General features: G+C 50.7%; 1 protein-coding gene across 4 annotated transcripts in view; it reads left to right on the top strand.

The window, feature by feature from the left end:
- TENM4 (teneurin transmembrane protein 4) overlaps nucleotides 1-18,224 on the top strand; it is a 913,628-nt gene that overhangs the window by 870,284 nt on the left and 25,120 nt on the right. For all 4 annotated transcript variants that reach the window (XM_075546361.1, XM_075546358.1, XM_075546360.1 and 1 more), the window contains one exon: nucleotides 15,827-15,999. In XM_075546361.1, coding sequence (XP_075402476.1) covers nucleotides 15,827-15,999 — 173 coding nt within the window. The remainder of the gene's footprint in view (nucleotides 1-15,826; nucleotides 16,000-18,224) is intronic.

The raw sequence follows: 18,224 nt of genomic DNA, 5'->3' as shown, positions 1-18,224 counted from the left end.
TTTTCCCAGGAACTGATGAGTTGGGGGGGATGTGAATCTGGGGGTATACTTCATTTTAATTCAGGATTTGGGATGAGCAGTATTGTTGATAAGATGCTCCGTATGTTCCTATCCCAGATGATCCCCCCGCCCCCACCACACCCTACGAAGGAGCCTGATGTAGTAGAGAAGGGCTTCAAGCTAGAAGAGTTGAGCTTGAGTACTTGCTCTGCCATAGACTCCCTAAGTCTCCATTTCTACGTCTGTAAAACGGGACCTGTGGATACTTGCCCAGCCTACCACGAGGAAATAAAATCACTGTCCAGAAATATAACCATGGAGGAAGGCACGTTCCATGTCAGTGGATTCCCCACTGTATCGTGCTGTCACGTTGAGAACATCCAGAAAGCACAGAAATAGGATTTACAAGCCTTCAGCCTCATCGCTGTCTAAAACGCTTCCAACCCCTTTCAGTAGTTCCTGGGTCTAACTGGTTTAGTTTGACCACCCTTCCCTCGGTGTTGTACTGCCACATCACGATTCTTTCTGCCCAAGCTGGAATGACTCATTAGCCTGCTCCACATCTAGTGTAGCACTTCCTAAACAGAATGGCCAGGAGAAGCAGAAGTCCAGCCTACGCTCCAATTAAATAGGTATTTATTTATGTAAAACCAATATGTGTACATATCCACTGCCAGCTTCACTTAGTGTCCACGCTGCGGCCTGTGGACGCGGGCTAGGCTGTTATGTGATGTGCCACATTCTCTAGAGGCACTACCAGACTGCAAATGAACCCCATTCCCATATCTGCCTTTCTGCTGAATTTGAATCGAAGTCCGAACAGTTAGTGCCGGTTTGTATCTAATGTCAGGCAGTCCAACGTTTGTCTCAGTGTGTGGCAGATAGTGTGCTTTTATGTGCATAGAAAACATTACAGCAGCACTTCCAGATACCTAAAATCATCTTTGAATAATAAGAGTCATAATGATAATGTTTTGATGCTCGATGCAAAGTAGCACCCATTTCTTAATATTGTCTGTACCCTGAATTTTTAATGTAATAGGCTTTACCGAGATTGAGACCATGGGATATATAGGCGACCAAGCCCAAGTAGGTGTTATATAGCCCATGGGAGAGAGAGAGAGAGAGAGAGAGTGTGTGTGTGTGTGTGTGTGTGTGTGTGTGTAACTACGTATGCAATGGAAGCTTCAAGAATTTGGTGGTGGGGAATTCCATTGTCTTCTAATTACATTTATCCAGGACCTTTTGAAGCCCCCTAGTACACATATGCAGGAGCCCTGATAACGTAGTGGTTAACCATTGGGCTGCTAAACATGAGGTCCACAGTTCAAAACCACGAGCCACTCTGAAGGAGAAAGATGAGGCTTTCTACTCCCATAAAGAGTTAGTCTTAAAAAAAAATTTTTTTAATTAAAAAAAATAAACAGCAGTCTTAGAAACTCACAGAGGCAGTTCTACCCTGTCCTGGGGTCGCTATGAGTCGACATTGAGTTAGTTGAGTTAGGGTATATATATGTAAATTATCATTGATTGTTTAATTAGAAATATAGAAATGGAAAATGGATTCTGGGTTGTTCCTCTGTGAGACATTTTGATGAATGAACTTTGTGGTATCTCCTTCTTCCGAATCAGATGTTTTCACCTGCTTTTTGAGGTGCAGAGATTGGGCAGTAGGGACGTGTGTGGGAGATGGGCAGCCAGCCTTGCTGACAGCTCCAGCTTACGAGGGCAAGGCCTACCGTGGGCACGTGCAGGCATGAGTGCAGGCAGCCCTCACCACGCCACAGCCGCGGGAGCGAGGTGACAGCGCCCACTTGGCACAAACAGAAACTGAGCCTCAGAGAGCTGACTTGCCCCATGGTATATGAGAAGATGCCTGCCTGGGGGTGCGGGGGAGGTTCCCCCTCTTCTATTCCTCCTGCTGTGGCTTGGGATGGGCGGGTGGGGGTGGGGACACGGGCTGCCAAGTTTGTTAACCCAAATGAACTTGAATCCTTGAGCCATGCGTTTTCTCTCGACTGATCAAGCACCAGCTTTTCACAGTCCCAGACTCTGAAGAAAAAAAAAGATCCGTCATAGATTTTTTACATGTAATCTGCCCTCCCAGCGACTTGTACAAAGTTCACTGGCTGCATTCCTTTCCCTAAACCAGGGCCTTGTTAATTACAAAGAAAGGGCAAAGAATCCAAGAAAACAGCAATTATCTTGATTAATTCATTGAAATGGAAATACGCTAAATAATTCCATTTTCCCCATTGTCCGACGTAAATCTCTTATACGTTATTTAGCCAATGCAGGAGTTTCTTTGTCAGAGCATGTCTGTGCACTCAATTACTCCTCAAAGTCACTTCCACAGACCAACTGAGAGTTTACAAGCCACTGTAAAGGTTACCCTCAGCCAGCCCTGAACTCTAACCTTGCTTGCCACACCTCTACCACAAGGGCCCCGCCCCCCACACTTTCATTGATGAAATATGCAGCCTTCAGTGGATGGCTCCTCAAGAAGGGGAAGTTTGCACCATCACATCTTATAAAATGGCTTTTGGAAACTCCGAATATCAATGTAGAGCCCAGAGAGTGCCAGTCGTTATTGATTCGATTAAAAGTGGAAGATAAAGATTCTAAGGAAACAAGACAGCTCACTTTTTCCTTTCTTGGGGGTCCTACTGTGTGCTGAGCTCTCTCCCACTGAATCCACAGAGCAGCCTCAGGCAGGAGGAGTTGAGCATCCACGTCTTTCACAGATGGAGACATGGAGGCCCAAGCGGCTTAGGTAAAATGACACAGTCGCTACACCGCAGTGACACGGTCGCTACACCGCAGTGACACGGTCGCTACACCGCAGTGACACGGCCTCTACACCGCAGTGACACGGCCGCTACACCGCAGTGACACGGCCGCTACACCGCAGTGACACGGCCGCTACACCGCAGTGACACAGCCGCTACACCGCAGAGCCAGAACGCAAGCCGTGTTCTTTCATCTCTGTGGACTGGGTTTTCCGAGGTCTTTTGTATAATAGAGGATTACATTCTGTAATAGGGATTAAAGTGCTATCTATTCACAGGGATAATCAGAAGCTCAAAAATGTAATGAGATAAAATACAAAAAGCCCCACGTCTGCCTCACCGTAAGTAGTCAAATAATAGCTTCTGTTGTTTACAAGCAACAGTCGTAGCCGTAGCAGTAACTGCAGGAATGCTGGTTCGGCATACCTGTGTTAGCCCCGAAGAGGAGCCCTGATGGCATAGTGGTTATGCGTTGTGCTGCTAACCGCAAGGTCAGCCGTTCGAAACCACCAGCCCATCCTCTGGAGAAAGATGAGCTTCTCCACCCTTATAGAATTACAGTTCTACCCTTTCCTGCGTCAGAATCGACTCTGTGGCAATGTGTGAGTGTCAGCATGGAGCAGCTGCAGATAAATTAGTCAAAGGGACAGACAGGCCTGGTAATGAAACACAGCAGGTGCATAAGCAAATGTGGTAAAGAAAGCTGATGGTGCCCAGCTATCAAAAGATATAGCATCTGGGGTCTTAAAGGCTTGATAAGCAGGCAGCCTTCTAGCCCAGGAGCAACAAAGCCCACATGGAAGAAGCACACCAGCCTGTGAGATCATGAAGTGTCGAAGGGATCAGGTATCAGGCATCAAAGACCAAAAAATCATAGCATTGTGAATGAGGGGGAGTGCAGAGTGGGGACCCAGGACCCATCTGTGGGCAATTGGACATCCCCTTACGGAAGGGTCGCAGGGAGGAGACGAGCCAGTCAGGGTGCAGTATAGCAACGATGAAACATAAAACTTTCCTCTAGTTACTAAATGCTTCCTCCCCCCATACTATCATGATCCCAATTCTACCTTACAAATCTGACTGGACCGGAGGATGTACACTGGTGCAGATAGGAACTGGAAATAGGGAATCCAGGACAGATGAGCCCCTCAGGACCAATGGTGAGAGCAGTGATACCGAGAGTGTGGAGGGAAGGTGAGGGAGAAAGGGGGAACAGATTACAAGGATCTACATATAACCCCATCCCTGGGGGACCAACAGTGGAGAAGTGGGTGAAGGGAGACATTGGATGGTGTAAGATATGACAAAATAATAATTTATAAAGTATCAAGGGTTCATGGGAGAGGGGGGAGCAGGGCAGGGGGGAAAAATAAGGAGCTGATAACAAGGGTTCAAGTAGAAAGCAAATGTTTGAGAATGATGAAGGCAACAAATATACAAAAGTGCTTGATACAATGGACGTATGTGTGGAATGTGATAAGAGGTATACACGCCTCCAATAAAATGATTTAAATATTTTAAAAAAGAAAGAAAGTAGGAACAGAGGTAGGTTAATGTCTGAGAAACCGAATCCCATGCCAATTCAGAGAGATTAGGGCAGGCGTCCTCAAACAACGGCCCGTGGGCCACATGCGGCTCACCGAGGACATTTATCCGGCCCGCCGGGTGTTTTTGCCCCGTTTGTTTTTCTACTTCAAAATAGGATATGTGCAGTGTGCATAGCAATTTGTTCGTATTTTTTTAAAACTATAGTCTGACCCTCGAACAGGTCTGAGGGACAGTGAACTGGCCCCCTGTTTAAGAAGTTTGAGGGCCCCTGGATTAGAGCATGATCCAGACCAGGGGCCAGGCTGCTGAGACTACACAGCTGTGTCGGCCCATCTCGTTTTCCCTGCATGAAGCCTTTCTCCAGGGACTGCTCTCTCTCGACAGGAGTAACTCTTTACAGGAAGAAAAAGCCTCATCTTTCTGGTGGTTTTGAACAGCTGACCTTGGGGTTAGCAATGTAATTCATAGCCCACTGCACCACCAAGCCTCCGGACAAAACTCAACCCTGACAGAGAGACTCCCTGTCCGACCCTTGTCAAAGGCACCACGGTCTTAGTTTTTTCATTACTGGAAGGAAAACTACTTTGTAAATGCCAAAGCTCCCTAGAAGCAAGGCTGTGTTATCACAATGAGTGGATCCAAGAAAAGAACTAAATGGGTTCTGCCGGTGTGTCCTCACTCACTCCAGCCAGTTTCCTTTCCTAGAGCTCCAGGAGGCAGCTTAGTGGATTCTGCGAGAACTGCTCCAAGATGTCCAAACAAAAAACAAACAAACAAGCACATGCTTCCTGGGACATACACGATTACTGAAGCAATTTTAAGTTGGCTTCATTGATTCTTTCAACTGATTAAATACTATAACTAACTTCAATGGCACACTTCAGAGCAACTTGACTTCAAGAGTTCCCAGTTCCTGGGGAGCCCGGGTGGGGGGCAGGGGGCTTTCCTTCCCTGTGCCTCCAGGTCTTCTAGTGGAAAGCCTCGGAGTCTTGGGCAGCAGTCTCTCCAGCGTGTGGCCTTGAGAATTTCAGATGGGGACTCCTGGGAGGTCAGTGGCTAATGAAATGGCCCGATGGTCACAAGGCAGGCTTCAAAATGAACACCAGGAGGAAGTGGCTCTGGCCTCTCATAGTGCCCTGTGACCACCCCAGGCCCTGTAGATGCGCTCTCTAACTGTGTCCCCAACAGACCCTAACTAATTCACCTCTGCATCATGCCCAAGTCTTGCCACCCAGTTGGTACTTGGTCAGTATTTTCTGAGTAGATCAGGAAGAAGAAAACGGGGATGCTTTGGAAGAAGGGCCAGTTCGAGCCCTAGCCCCAAGGCTATGGGCCAGCATCCAGCAGGAAACGGAGCTCAAGTCAGGCAGATCGAGGGACGAGGCGGCCGGGTCCATGTTCACCTGGGGTGGAAGGTAGGATTTAGGAGCTAGAGAGGCATTGCTGCCAGCCTTACAATGGAAAGGAGGCCAACAAATGGCAAGCTTGTAAGCTTTCGTGAATGCTACCCCTGAGGTCAGAGGGCAACTGGTTGGCCCAAATCTAAGGAGACAGAGACAAGACGGAGCCCAGGTTGACCTGGAATCGATGCACGCAGACACCCGGGAGAAGAGCCCAGCCAGGGTGATTGGCGAGCTGAAGGGGCTAGAACCCTGGCACGGGCCCGTGAAGCCAATGCAGCAGCAGACAGTGAAGCTCACGTCTCCTCCAGGGTTTTCCTCCACAGACCCACCCAGTCCCCCGGAGGCTGGAGGGAGATGTAAGAAACGCCCACCTGGTGACAGACCCCAGGGAAAGGCCTAGCCGCACCTGAGCGAGGGACACAATCAGCCCAGGACCACATCCTCCTCCCCCAACTGCTGCCCCCTAGGCGGAGCAAAAGCCTTCATCTGTGGAAAGAGGGCAGCCAACCCTGGGGGAAACCCATCACAGCTGGACGCATCCTTCCCCCCAAAGCAAGCTCACGGCCATCCGGTCGATGCCACGATGGCAGCCCTCCAGGACAGGGGAGAGCTGCCCCGTGGCTTTCCGAGACTGCAGGAGTAGAAAGCCCGTCTTTGTCCTGAGGAGCGGCCAGCGCTTTCCATCTGCGGAGCTTGCAGATTGCGGCACACACACACTACACGCCTCGGGCTCCTTCACACTCCCCGCCCCACAAACCAAGCCTAGTGCCGGCACAGGAGCAGTAACATGTATTGGCCCCAGAACTATCGCCTAAGAAGGAGCGGGGGCCCTGAGGAGGCTTCATAAAAGCAATGGTGAGCACCCCCACCAGCCCCCCACTGCCAGCCAAAAATCTCACAGTGACCAAAAGTAGAAGATGGCTGGCCGAGGGGTAAAACAGGGACAAGAGAATGAACTTCCCTGAGTGAAGACCCCAAAATACGGTGGCGAAGATATTGAGGGGAGAAAAGAGAAACAAAACAAGACCCCCTGGCAAACCAGTTTCCACCTGAAACTCAAGATGATGCTAGAATCTGAAGCCTGCCAGGCACTGAGTAACCATAGCAACCATGAACCTCCAACCCAGCCCAAATCCTGACTCAATTAGCTCCAGCCCCCTCCACTACAGTCCTAGCAAAAGGCAATCACCGCCATTTCCAAGCAGCCCCGCATGTGACTCTTGTCCACATGATGTCCCATTTCCAACAGGTCAGGAAGTGAAAGGAGGCAAGAGCGCAGCCACACCCTCCTGAGAGACAAAGGGCCATTGAAGCCACACTCCGCAGGACACGGACCTGGAAAGTGCCAGTCACTGGATTGGACCTACCTGCCATCGTGCAAAAGGCAGAGTGCTAGGCAAAGTGGGCTAGGCAAAGTGGGCAACGTGCGAGGTCAGGGCTTCATTTGGGCAGAGATGGGCACCATGCGGGAGAATCCTGCTGGAATGCTGGAAGTGAAACGCACAGCCACAGTGCTGCAGAGCTCCTGGGGGTGCTCATGAGGCCACTTCACACAGCCTGGCGAGGGTTTCTCTGGCCTTTTGCTCACCCTGCCCTCCTGGGCTCCGGATAACAGGAGGTCATGGGGGTCAGAACTGACTCCTTGGCAGAGAGTGGGTTTTGGGGTGTGTTTTTTTTGAGAACCTTTCCCCAGAGAATTCAGCGCTCACTCTGATGGGGCAGCTACCCCACACACACCCCAAAATGGCAGGCTGAGCATCCTTGAAGGACCCAAATTGTGCTCCTTGTCAATGCTTTCAGTTTGAGGAACCAGAAAGTCTGCAGGAGCAAGATCAGGCCTCCCAGGTGGATGGATGAACGTCTCCCTGTGACATGTTCGTAGGACAGCCCCGACGCCCCTAGAAAAATAACCAGGGCATTGTCATCATGAACAGAAAAAAAAATCCTCCGTACATAGCAACTTTCCTGGGCTTTTTCTCACCAACAGAGTATAATTTTCTTAAAACTTTATGATCATCCAGTGTCCCTTGAGAAAATTGATCAAGATTACCCCCTTGGGAATTAAAAACAAATCATAACCTGAGATTCGTGGCTGAATGTCTCTGCCATGAATTGAAGCTGCCCCATCAGATCCCCACTGTTTTGATGGGATCTTTCATTGTTTTGGTTGTTTGAAACACCCTAATGAGACTGAAGGGTGTCGTCTGCAACCATCTACTGGTTACTGAGACCTATTTAAACGTCTTGTTCCGAATGAAGCTGTGCGTGTCTGAACTAGAACCCTGAAGCAATATCTTTATACTTACCCTCGTCCATGCTGAATACAAGAGACAAAGAGAAAATCTCCAACCTCACCAAGGGAATTTTTTTTAATGTTAAAGGCGTTACATGCACAGGAACGAAGAGAAGAATTATAGCAGACGTCTCATCAGGAATCGTGCAAGATAAAAGGCAATGGAATAACATCTTTGGCGTGCTGAAAGAATAATATATATAGTGGACATATATAATATCGTTTCCAGAATTCTTGAGCCAGGAGAGAGATCTTCAAGTGAGGAAACATTATGGAAATGTGGGTGCCAAGAAAGATAGTGAGACATCAGAAACCAGAACCAGTGAATGCCTGTTCCCGACCCTCCACTAAAGGGCAAAGTGAGGGCTGTCCTTACTAAAGCCTGATGGGAGCTGTAACTGTGAAGGCAGAGCCACCTGGGACAAAGGTGCAGTCCCAGACGGATGTAGCCACTGTCAGAGCTACACTGTCAGGCAAGGAAGGGGGGGTGGGGGGGAAGGCCCTCTCATTTCTTGCCAATGGCTACAGTTGGATAAACCCACCCAGAGCCAGCCAGGGGTCCCCATGATACAGTCTGCAAGGATGAGCCTCTGCTGGCACCGCGATGCTCAGAAAATAAATGTAAAGGAAGAAACAGAATAGCCGCTTATGGGCTTGGTAACATTCATAGGAGGCAGTGCCAGGATTCAATCCCCAGGCCTACCTGAATTCTATACTCTCCACCACACTCAAGGTCAAGTACCGAATCAATGATAAGTACGGCTTACTGTAATAGGGCAGACTAGATCTTGGAACTCCTGGAGGCCACAGTTCATTGCTGGGGGTTTGTCCTATGGGGAATAAGCATCATGCATATGTTTTATTCAGATACAGTTTGGAGGTAGCAGACGCCATCTGTAACTGGCCAGGGAAACTCATGGTGTCTATTGGCGGCGAATCGCAGGAGATCCGGTGCCTCCTGCTGATGGGTGTGTGGTTGGAAAGAGTCACGGCTGAAAATCAGAAAGATGAAACCTCCCTTTTCCTACCCCAACGTCCTGATCGTTAAACGCTCCGTGTCGGAGAGGCGAATTGTCGTTTTTCTCAGCGGCTCCACACAGTGAGTGGCTCGAGACGAAGCACCGAGCACGGAGAAGAAAGCCTTGTAGTGTGTGTGAAGATCCCCTTGAGTGGTCCTCTTCTGAAAGCCAGGGTCACGGCAGCCATAGGGGCCTTTCATGTGTTGTCTTTCGCCGTGCTCCAGTGATGCTTTGGGAAATGGAACGGAAGGAAGCAATCAACCGGCCCTCGCCATCACACCGCTCAAGTGGGGGCTCGGCGTGGCGGCAAAGGGACAGGAAAGCAAAGCATCTTGAGGAGAAAGCAGTCCGTCGGCGTCACCCACTTGAGAGTGCCGAGCTCAGGTTTGTCTTTCAGATGCAGGCGAACGCCAAGATTCTTATGGAAGCAGCCCTGCTTCTATGGGGCCTTACTGAAAGGACAGACTTTTCGGTCAGACAGATCCAGCGTTGAGTCTGGTTTCCTGGATGACGGTATGATCTTAGGCAAGTCCTGTCTCTTCCGAGCTCAGCCTCGCCATGTGTGAGCTGATGATGACGGCCTCCTTCCAAGCGGTGGCTGTGTGCACGGTGCTTGGTGTCTGAAAGGTGCTCTGGGAATGTTCCCTTCCTCATATGGGTGGGTGGTAGACTCAATGCTGGGTCTGCCTGACCGAAAAGTCTGTTCGATTTTCCTCTAATGAACAGTATGATCTTGGGCAAGACATCTCAGATCTCTTCACAGCTCAGCTTCGCCTATACTGACTGTCCCGAAGGCAGTCTGATTGTGGGAGGGGGATGGTGAGAGTCATCTGGTTTAGAAAGGGTGGGGAGGGAAGGCCTCACTGAACTCCGTACACTTGAGCTAAAACATCCCTGTTGAATGGCGTTAGCCACAGCAAGAGGTAGGAAGAGCGCCCCCCCACACACACACACACAGGGAACAAACAAGTAGCCATAGTAACACAACTCAAAGCTCACCGAGACCGAGTTGATGCGGACTCATAGGAGCCCCATGGGACGCGGGAGAACTGCCTCTGGGAGTAGAAAGCCCCGGCTTTACGGGAGTAGAAAGCCCCGGCTTTCTTCTGTGGAGCAGCTGGTGAGATTCAAACTGCCACCCTCAGAGTTAGCAAGCAAGCTGTAAGCACTCCACCACCTAGCCATAGTACAATGGAGGACGTCCAGAGGTGGATGGTGGCCTCAGAAGAGAAGCCCCGGCAGTGTGCTTCTGAGAGGTCACGGCCTTCAGAACCCCGCGAGCAGTTTACTCTGCAGTCCGCGAGGCAGTTGGGGGGGTTGGGGAGTGAGGGGGGCGGAATCAGAACTGACACTACAGCAGCTGGTCACTGTGTGCCGCACATTCTAAGTTCTAGGGAGATAGCAGTGGCCAGGACAAAGCCCCCGCCCTCAGGGAGTTGGCCTTCCAGTGGGGTATTCTCACAGGGCCTGGGGGACTTGCTAAGGAGCTTAGACTTCATTTGCAATGTGTTACCTACCTCAGTTGACCTGTGACAGTGTCTCTGTGAGAATGGGTAGGATTGCCTTCATTCTATAGAGGGGGAAACGGGCTGGCTGAGATGAGCCAGTCACCTGCCCTACACCGTAAGCACAATCGTGTGTGTGTGTGTGTGTGTGTGTGTGTGTGTGTCGGGGCTGGCTGAGATGAGCCAGTCACCTGCCCTACACCGTAAGCACAATCCTTTGTGTGTGTGTGTGTGTGTGTGTGTGTGTGTGTGTTTCGGGGCGGCTCGATGAAAAAGTAGTTAGAGGCCAACAGGCCCAATCACTCACCTTCAGGGACCACGTTGCTGACAAGCAGTAGAGTCTGGATTCCAAGACTAGACTGTCCGGCTCCGAAGACCTCCCACACCGGCACACTCCTTCCAGGCCTCTTGGGTAAAAAGAAAGAAAATCCCCTGCGCTCCTTGGGTTCCCTGAGTGAGTGAAACCACGGCACATGTAACCAAACCATTGTCCAGAAGTCCCCGAGCCACATGGCGAGGGTTTGCAGCCACCGACCAGAGTTCAGATCGCACAGTGTATGGGCACAGTGAGCCTCCTTTCTGCGTGCCAACTCGGTGGCAGGAGGAGACAGTGCTCAGCAGAGGGTCCAAGGTCCGGGTCTCTGCATGCAATGTCCAAAGGAGCCGAGCAGCGAAGGGAATCAACACAGGTTATCGATCAGGCCAACGGGCAGATTGGGGGCATTTCTCCAGCTCTGGAAGGCACTAGAATGAATACATTGGAGACTAGAACATTTTATAAATTGACTGCTCTATTTGATCTTCATTTAATTAAGACATGCCAGACCTTCTCGTAGAAAAAGTGAGGAGTAGAAATTACGGTTTGGGGGCCGTCTTGTGTCAAATGAAAACCAGATCTCGAAGGCAGTCGGCCCTTCTCCTGGCTCAATTTCATTATGCAATACAGGCTACCTTCCACAATAATTACAATTATCTGTGTCCACTCAAAGCCGTTCTGTGGCAGAGACTCAGACTTGGGGGAGATGGTTGCCGAGACAGGCTGAAGTTTTCATCTAGGGGGAGTGGTTGTCTCCGTGACGGTGCAATCGGCAGATATTTATCACGAGCCTACTATGTGCCTAGCCTCGAGCAAGGTCCTGAATCCCGCTCTCATCTACTGAGCAGGAACGATGCCTTGGCCGGCCTGGGCTGCGCTCGTCCATTCCCGTGCTGGGCCAGTGTGCCCTGCCTCTCTCTCCGTGGCAGACCCAGTCCTGAAAAAGCAGAGAGGACTGAGCGCTAGCATGTCAGGTAGCATCACTGCCCAGGTGGAGGATGCAGGTGATGTGCAGCCAGTTTCAGTCTGGCTGCCAGGCTCCAGAGACCTATCTTTGACCTTCAGCGGCAGCTCACAGTCCGAAGAGAGAGAGCAAGCCAGGACATCTCCCGGGCGAGACGTCGTGTGCGAGGGCTGTGCTGGGAGAGGCAAGCCTAGAGCGACCCAGGAGTGCTTTATTTAGAAGGTGGCCTTGGGGATTGAAGTGACACCTAAATCCCGATGAGTCATCTCAGAGCCTTTTCTTGGGGAGCCGTGGTGGCACAGTAGGCTACGAGTTGGCCGCCACCTCACTCCTTGGGAGAAAGATGCAGCTCCCTGCTCCTGGAGAGATCCTTGGACACCCACAAGGGCAGTTCCACTCTGCCCCATAGGGCCATGATGGGTCGGAATCGAGATTGGTTTTCATTTTATGATATCAATTCTTATTTGAAAGACTCCAAAGATTTGTAGGTGCGGGGCATGATAATATACCATCTGTCTCATTTGCCTAGGTCAGAACCTTAGGTTGTGTCATTCATAAGAAGCAGGGGTGGCTTTGTGGGTGGACAACAGCACCCAGTGCCCCAGGGTAGGGCGGCTAGCCGTCAGCGGAAACAGGTCCCTCTGGTGATTCAAAGAGTGAACTTCAGATCTTACAGGTCAGGAATCCGAGTGACCATGAGCAATGAAGGTGACCAGTTGCTTCCTAGAGTCTTGATTCCTGGCTCATGAATTAGGGGTATCCTAGTCATATTTTCCTGAAAAGGCCTAGAAATTGCTATGGCGAGCCACTCTGCCAACAAGCCTCTCCTACAAACAGCAGTACCTTAGCCTCGGCCTTCTCCACGATGGTTGTGTTCACGAGCTCCTTGTCTGGGACGTTGCTTGGGTATCAGTACTTAGCTGATTATGAACAGAACCCATTTTAACTATGGAAAATTTCAAAACTATAAAATGTATCCAAGTACTCTTGAATTGTGTGATTTGTGGAGTAGGTGCCAATAAAATTTTTTTAATGTTTTATATATATACATACATTTTTTTCAAGTAAGCAGTTCAGATTGCCTCCAATTCTGCCCCCTGGATATTTCCACTATAAATATTTTCTTAGCGACAGTTTTTTGTAATTATTTTTTATTGGCATATACTTCACATATCATAAAATTGAATTGCTCAATCCTGTTGTAAAGACCTATGCATTGATCCCACAATCAATTTCAGAACATTTTCTTCTACTCATTGTTGTTAGCTCCCCGTTTCCCCCATCCTCCCTGTCAGTCTCTGACCAGCTGCTGTCTGTACAGATCTACCTGCCCTGGATTTCATAGAAAATCATAGAAGGCACTGCCAGGAAGCAAACAAACAAAAATAAAACCCAAGAACAACTAGACAAAACCTAGAAAAACCTCACTCAAAGAGAGAGCAGAACATTTTAAATTGCTGTTCAAATTGCCAGCAGTCACAAAACGGTTCAAAAGAATCCCAGCCTCTCTAAAGGGGAGTAGAGCCTGAGAGATCTTGTCAGACCGAGGTCAAAGATGGCCTGGGACAAATGGCCCAGACAGATCTTTGTCCCCAAACTCACCCTTCTTCCTGGGAGCAGTCTCAGTGTTATGCCATCACCCAGCAGCAAGGGCCAGGAACCCCCCTCCCCTTCCTGCAGCCTCCAGACTGAGCTTTTTCTAGAAAAGCCCGAGTACTAAGGGAGGAAGGCAGGGATCATGACAAGAAATACTGTAGATTTTCCAAGTCCCTACGTGCCTGTGTGGTTGCGCCTGCTGGTGGGTGCAGTCCAGTTGGTTCCAAGGAGTAGCTACTCTGCTCACAACAGAGGGAAACAGGGCCGCCCTGTGCTCGCCTCACAGCAGTTCCTGTATTTGAGCCCAGTTGTGGCAGCCATTGTGTCAATCCCGTTCCCAAAGAACCGATCCAGCTCTAAGAGCCTTGCCCCACGCCACGCCTGAGGCCATATAGTAGACACTACGGCATAGCCTGCCGTTCTGGCAAGGCTTCCCAGAACAAATCCACCTGCCCCAAGCCCCCTTGGCTCTCCTTCAAACTGTCCTCGGGCCAAGACTTGGGATGGTCTACTTAAAGGACCTTTACTAATGCCTCTCCGGGACAGCAGCTTTGCCAGCAGGAAGCCAGGGTCCAGGAAGGAATCTCAGGCAGAGCCTGGCTGGAGCTGAGCTGTTTGATGCTTCATTTCACAACTGTTGAAACCCTCAGGACACCCCCCCCCCCAGGCCAGCTGCACGCTACAGGAGCACCCAGAAGAGTCTGAAGGGACACTTACCTGTATGCGGGAACTGTACCCATTCCCAAATTTCCTTGGCCTCTCTCTCTCTCTCTCTCTCCCTCCCACTCCCCCTCTCCCTCTCCCTCCCTCTCTCTTTCCTCTCTCTTTTCTCTCTCTCTCTCTCTCTCTCTCTCTCTCTCTCTCTCTCTCTCTCTCTCTCTCTCCCTCTCCCTCTCCCTCTCCCTCTCCCTCTCCCTCTCCCTCTCCCTCTCCCTCTCCCTCTCCCTCTCCTTCTCCCTCGCTTCCTCCTCCCTGCCCTCTGTTCCAGAAACCCCGTGGAACAGGGCAGAATCGCTCCTGTGGGTTTACAAGAATGGGAGTAGAAAGCCTCATCTTTCTCCCACTTATTGGACCTATCACCCCCTGTTTCAAGGAAGAAAAAAAAGATGACAACACCCTTTTGGCAATTAAAGCTTGTATATTATCGCCCACAATCCAGGATAAAGTGTAGGTGTCTGCTTATGCAACATCCCTATCATTCCAGCGCCACTACCACCAGGGGGGTGTCGCCCACTTTGGGAAACGCTAGCCGGAACCCATGCCACAGCCTTCAGCATGGACAGAAATTAGAGATACTGATATCTGAATGGAGAGATTCTTGTCCCCCACGCAAGTGCAAAAAGGCTACTTAGGTCTGCCTGTTTACACGTGAGTTGCCCCTAATTAAAAATAATCAACATGCTACTAGCCACTCCCTGCCGAATGTCTGTTGGGCACAGAAACACAAGTGGTGGGTTAGAGACAGAGCCAAACTGACTGTCCGATGACTAGCCGTGTGACCTGGGGCAGAGGACGCCACTTTTTTGCGTCTCAACCTCCTCCTCCGGGTGACAGGGAGATGGCAGGAACCGTCTGGACTAGGATGCAGCGAGTAAATGGCGGAAGAGCCAGTAGAACCGTGCCCACGACATGGAGCTGCTCGGGAACGGTGGATGTTTCCTTCATTCCAATCAGGAACACGAGGAAGAGACTTAAAATGTCATCCTAATGCTTCAGACTGTAGGTTCTGCAGATACGAGGGGGCTTCAAAAGTCCTCTGGAAAAATTCCGTTTTGTTTTCATTCCATTTTCCTGTGTACTTTTTAAGAAGCCCCCTCTTAGTCAGCTGCTGAGGGCTGGAATCGCAATCATGGATGGGAAGAGCTTGTGTGAATGCATCCGACTGGCTGTCTCTGGGACAGCTGAGTTGGATTGTGAGCCCCCTCGCCCAGTGAGCTGCAGGAAAATCATTTCCCATCGCTCATGTGTTTGAAAAGCCCCGTGTGACCACTTACTGAGGTGTCTGCAGAGAGTATTCAGGCATCAAGTTGGGCCCAATCACCACTGGAGAATCAGCCCCCAGCTCTGAGCTTCTGGGTCAGCCGCGTCATCATGGCCCTTTGTGAGCAGATATTCCTGGGTCCCCCACAGCAATCCTGCACAGTCGGCAGGTCGGTACTGCCTCCCTTGTGCAGGTTAAGAAAGGAGGACTACATCAGACCTCCACAGGTTATCTCAGAGCTTGAAACAGTGCCAGGCCCAGGACACGAGACAGGCGCGTATGAGACATGGGAGTGTGTCCAGCTGGGAAGAGAAGAGAAAATGCAGAGACTGGCGCGTGAGGCAGAATGTGCCATGCCCCAACGATGGCACCATTGGCTGTCTGTTTCTCAGTGCCACTCCTTGGTTTCCAGGTATGACAGTTTTGGCCGGCTGACAAACGTGACCTTCCCCACTGGCCAGGTGAGCAGCTTCCGAAGCGATACAGACAGCTCAGTGCACGTCCAGGTAGAGACCTCCAGCAAGGACGACGTCACCATAACCACCAATTTATCCGCCTCAGGTGCCTTCTATACATTGTTGCAAGGTAAGCCATGGGGGGGGGGGGTACGCAGGGGGAGGCGGGAACTCAGAGGCAGAAGGAAGGGGAGAGCCCTGGAGGAAGGTGACATAAGAAACTGATGCTTCCGGAGCACCCAAGAACAGGGAAGTGTTACACGTGCTTTCTCCCCATTTCCTCTAATCTTGCAAAGCACACACCAGCCTGAGTCCTGTGAATTCGCTCCCGGAAGCTTCTGAGAGAGCTGGTCCCATCACATTATCATCCAAGGAAAGGGGAGAGAATCCATGAGCAGCAACTCCAGGTGACCTCACCATGCTGCCATTGTAATCGCACTCAGATTAAAGACTTAGTCTTGTAACGGAGGCCCACAAAGACCCAGGACAAAAATAATGATGGATAATTATGAAAGGGATTTGGGCATGGAGCAGGCCCTCCTGCCTCCCAGGTGAGAACAGCGGAAGACGGACTAAGACTCTGTGCTGAGAAACCAGCCCCGTTTTCACTGTGGGTCCTGCCCTGGGTGGAGCTGTCAGGTAAATCGCAACAATGAAATACTGCTATGAGTCTTCTGCCTCCATTTCTCATGGGGTGTGGTGACCCCAGAGGGGATTTGCTGGTTGGTTGGCCTTAATCTCAACTCGCTTCCATCAAGTCACTGCCAACTCCTAGCCACCCTGTAGGGCAGACTAGACCTGCCCCTGCCAGTCCGCAAGACTGCCACTGTTTACCAGAGTAGAACGCCCTGTCTTTCTCCCAAGGAGTGGCTGGTGGTCTCAAACTGCAGACTTTGGGGTTAGCAGCCCAACGCTTAAGCACTACGCCACAGGGCTCCTGTAGGCCATAGGAAACACAGAGGAAAGAAGCTCTTGCTTGGAAGAGGTGGGTCCGGTTTGCCCAGCTCTCCGTCTGTGACACAATACACAGGCAGGTGGCGCAGCCCAGAGGTCTGCAGGTCAAGTGAATCTCTCCGTAAAGGGAGTCACGTGACTTCTGGGATTCCCAGTGCGTATCAAAGTGACGGTTATACTACTCTGCTGTAGTCAGTGCACTATAGCACTTGGGGAGAGTCTGAACTGCTAAGAGAACTGTGAAAGCATGACGGATGCAGGAAGGGAGCAGGAGCTCTTGGAATAGTAGCACCCATAGACTTAATCGACAGAGGGTTGTCACGGCTTCTACTTTGTAAAAATGACAGGTCGCCTGTCAGGTGCAATATAGTGAAGTCTCACAAGATGATGCAGTGCCTGCAAGTAAGAAGACTGTGGACGAGGAGGCAGAAAGCCCCTCTCTAGTCTTGACTCGGTGTCCACAGACTATGTGACTTGGTGCCTGCTGCGTGTCGCCCCATGTTGAACGGCGTGGAGTGGCACAAAGAGCATGGGCCCCGGGACAGACTGGCCAGGCTCCTGGGCTTGCTGTGTCCATTCAGGCCTGTGTAGATTAGTGGAGTCACTCTCCTCTGAGCCTCCGTCTCTACGTCGGGGAAGCAGGGCTGAATTGTAGGCCCTGCTCCACAGACGATGCCTGCAGCCAGTGTATGCAAAGTGACTAGCTCGGACTGGGCTAATATTTGTTAGTTCACTCACTACTCAGCAGGCAGCTTGATGAGCCATAAGAAAGTAAATATGAGTCTGTTTTCATAACCACTTTTATTTCCAAATGGTAAGCCTTGGTCTTTGGGCGCGGCATCCACAGATCAGTCCTGGCTCGCAGTCAGAGAAGGGAAGCCCAGCCTGGCACTCCCCCTCTACTGCCTTTATCCGAGGGGGGCCACACTCCAGGTATTTGTGCCTCCTCAGTGGGGTTATTACCGAGAGACGATGCTGAGCCAGCCCAGACTCTGCCTGGTCCATGACAGCAGGGTCTCTGACAGGTCGGACAACTGTCCTTCAGCACAGCCATCCTCCCTGAAGTTGAGAATTGCCTCCTCCAGCCGCTCTGAACTGTCAGTATTTTTCTCAGAGGTTGATGACACGTTTGCTTCTATTTTCACAACAATTTTTTTATTCAAAAGTGCTACCATTTTTCTGTTTCAGATTTAAGCTCAGCTTCTCAAGTGGGGGGTAAGAAAAAGGCAGGAGCCACTGCTCTGTCTGTAGACAAAGGTTCTCAGAGACACTAAGATGCACAAGGACGTGCATGTAGGAGCCCAGAAAACATGGGCCCCATTTCTCCTTTCTGCCTCACCCTCTCACCGCCCCACCCCAGGCTCGGAAGCTCAATTCCACAGCCCCTCAGTAGGGTCCTCC

The sequence above is a fragment of the Tenrec ecaudatus genome, chromosome 4, assembly GCF_050624435.1.
Source record: "Tenrec ecaudatus isolate mTenEca1 chromosome 4, mTenEca1.hap1, whole genome shotgun sequence".
NCBI lineage: Eukaryota > Metazoa > Chordata > Mammalia > Afrosoricida > Tenrecidae > Tenrec > Tenrec ecaudatus.
This window is presented reverse-complemented; position numbering and strand designations above follow the sequence as displayed.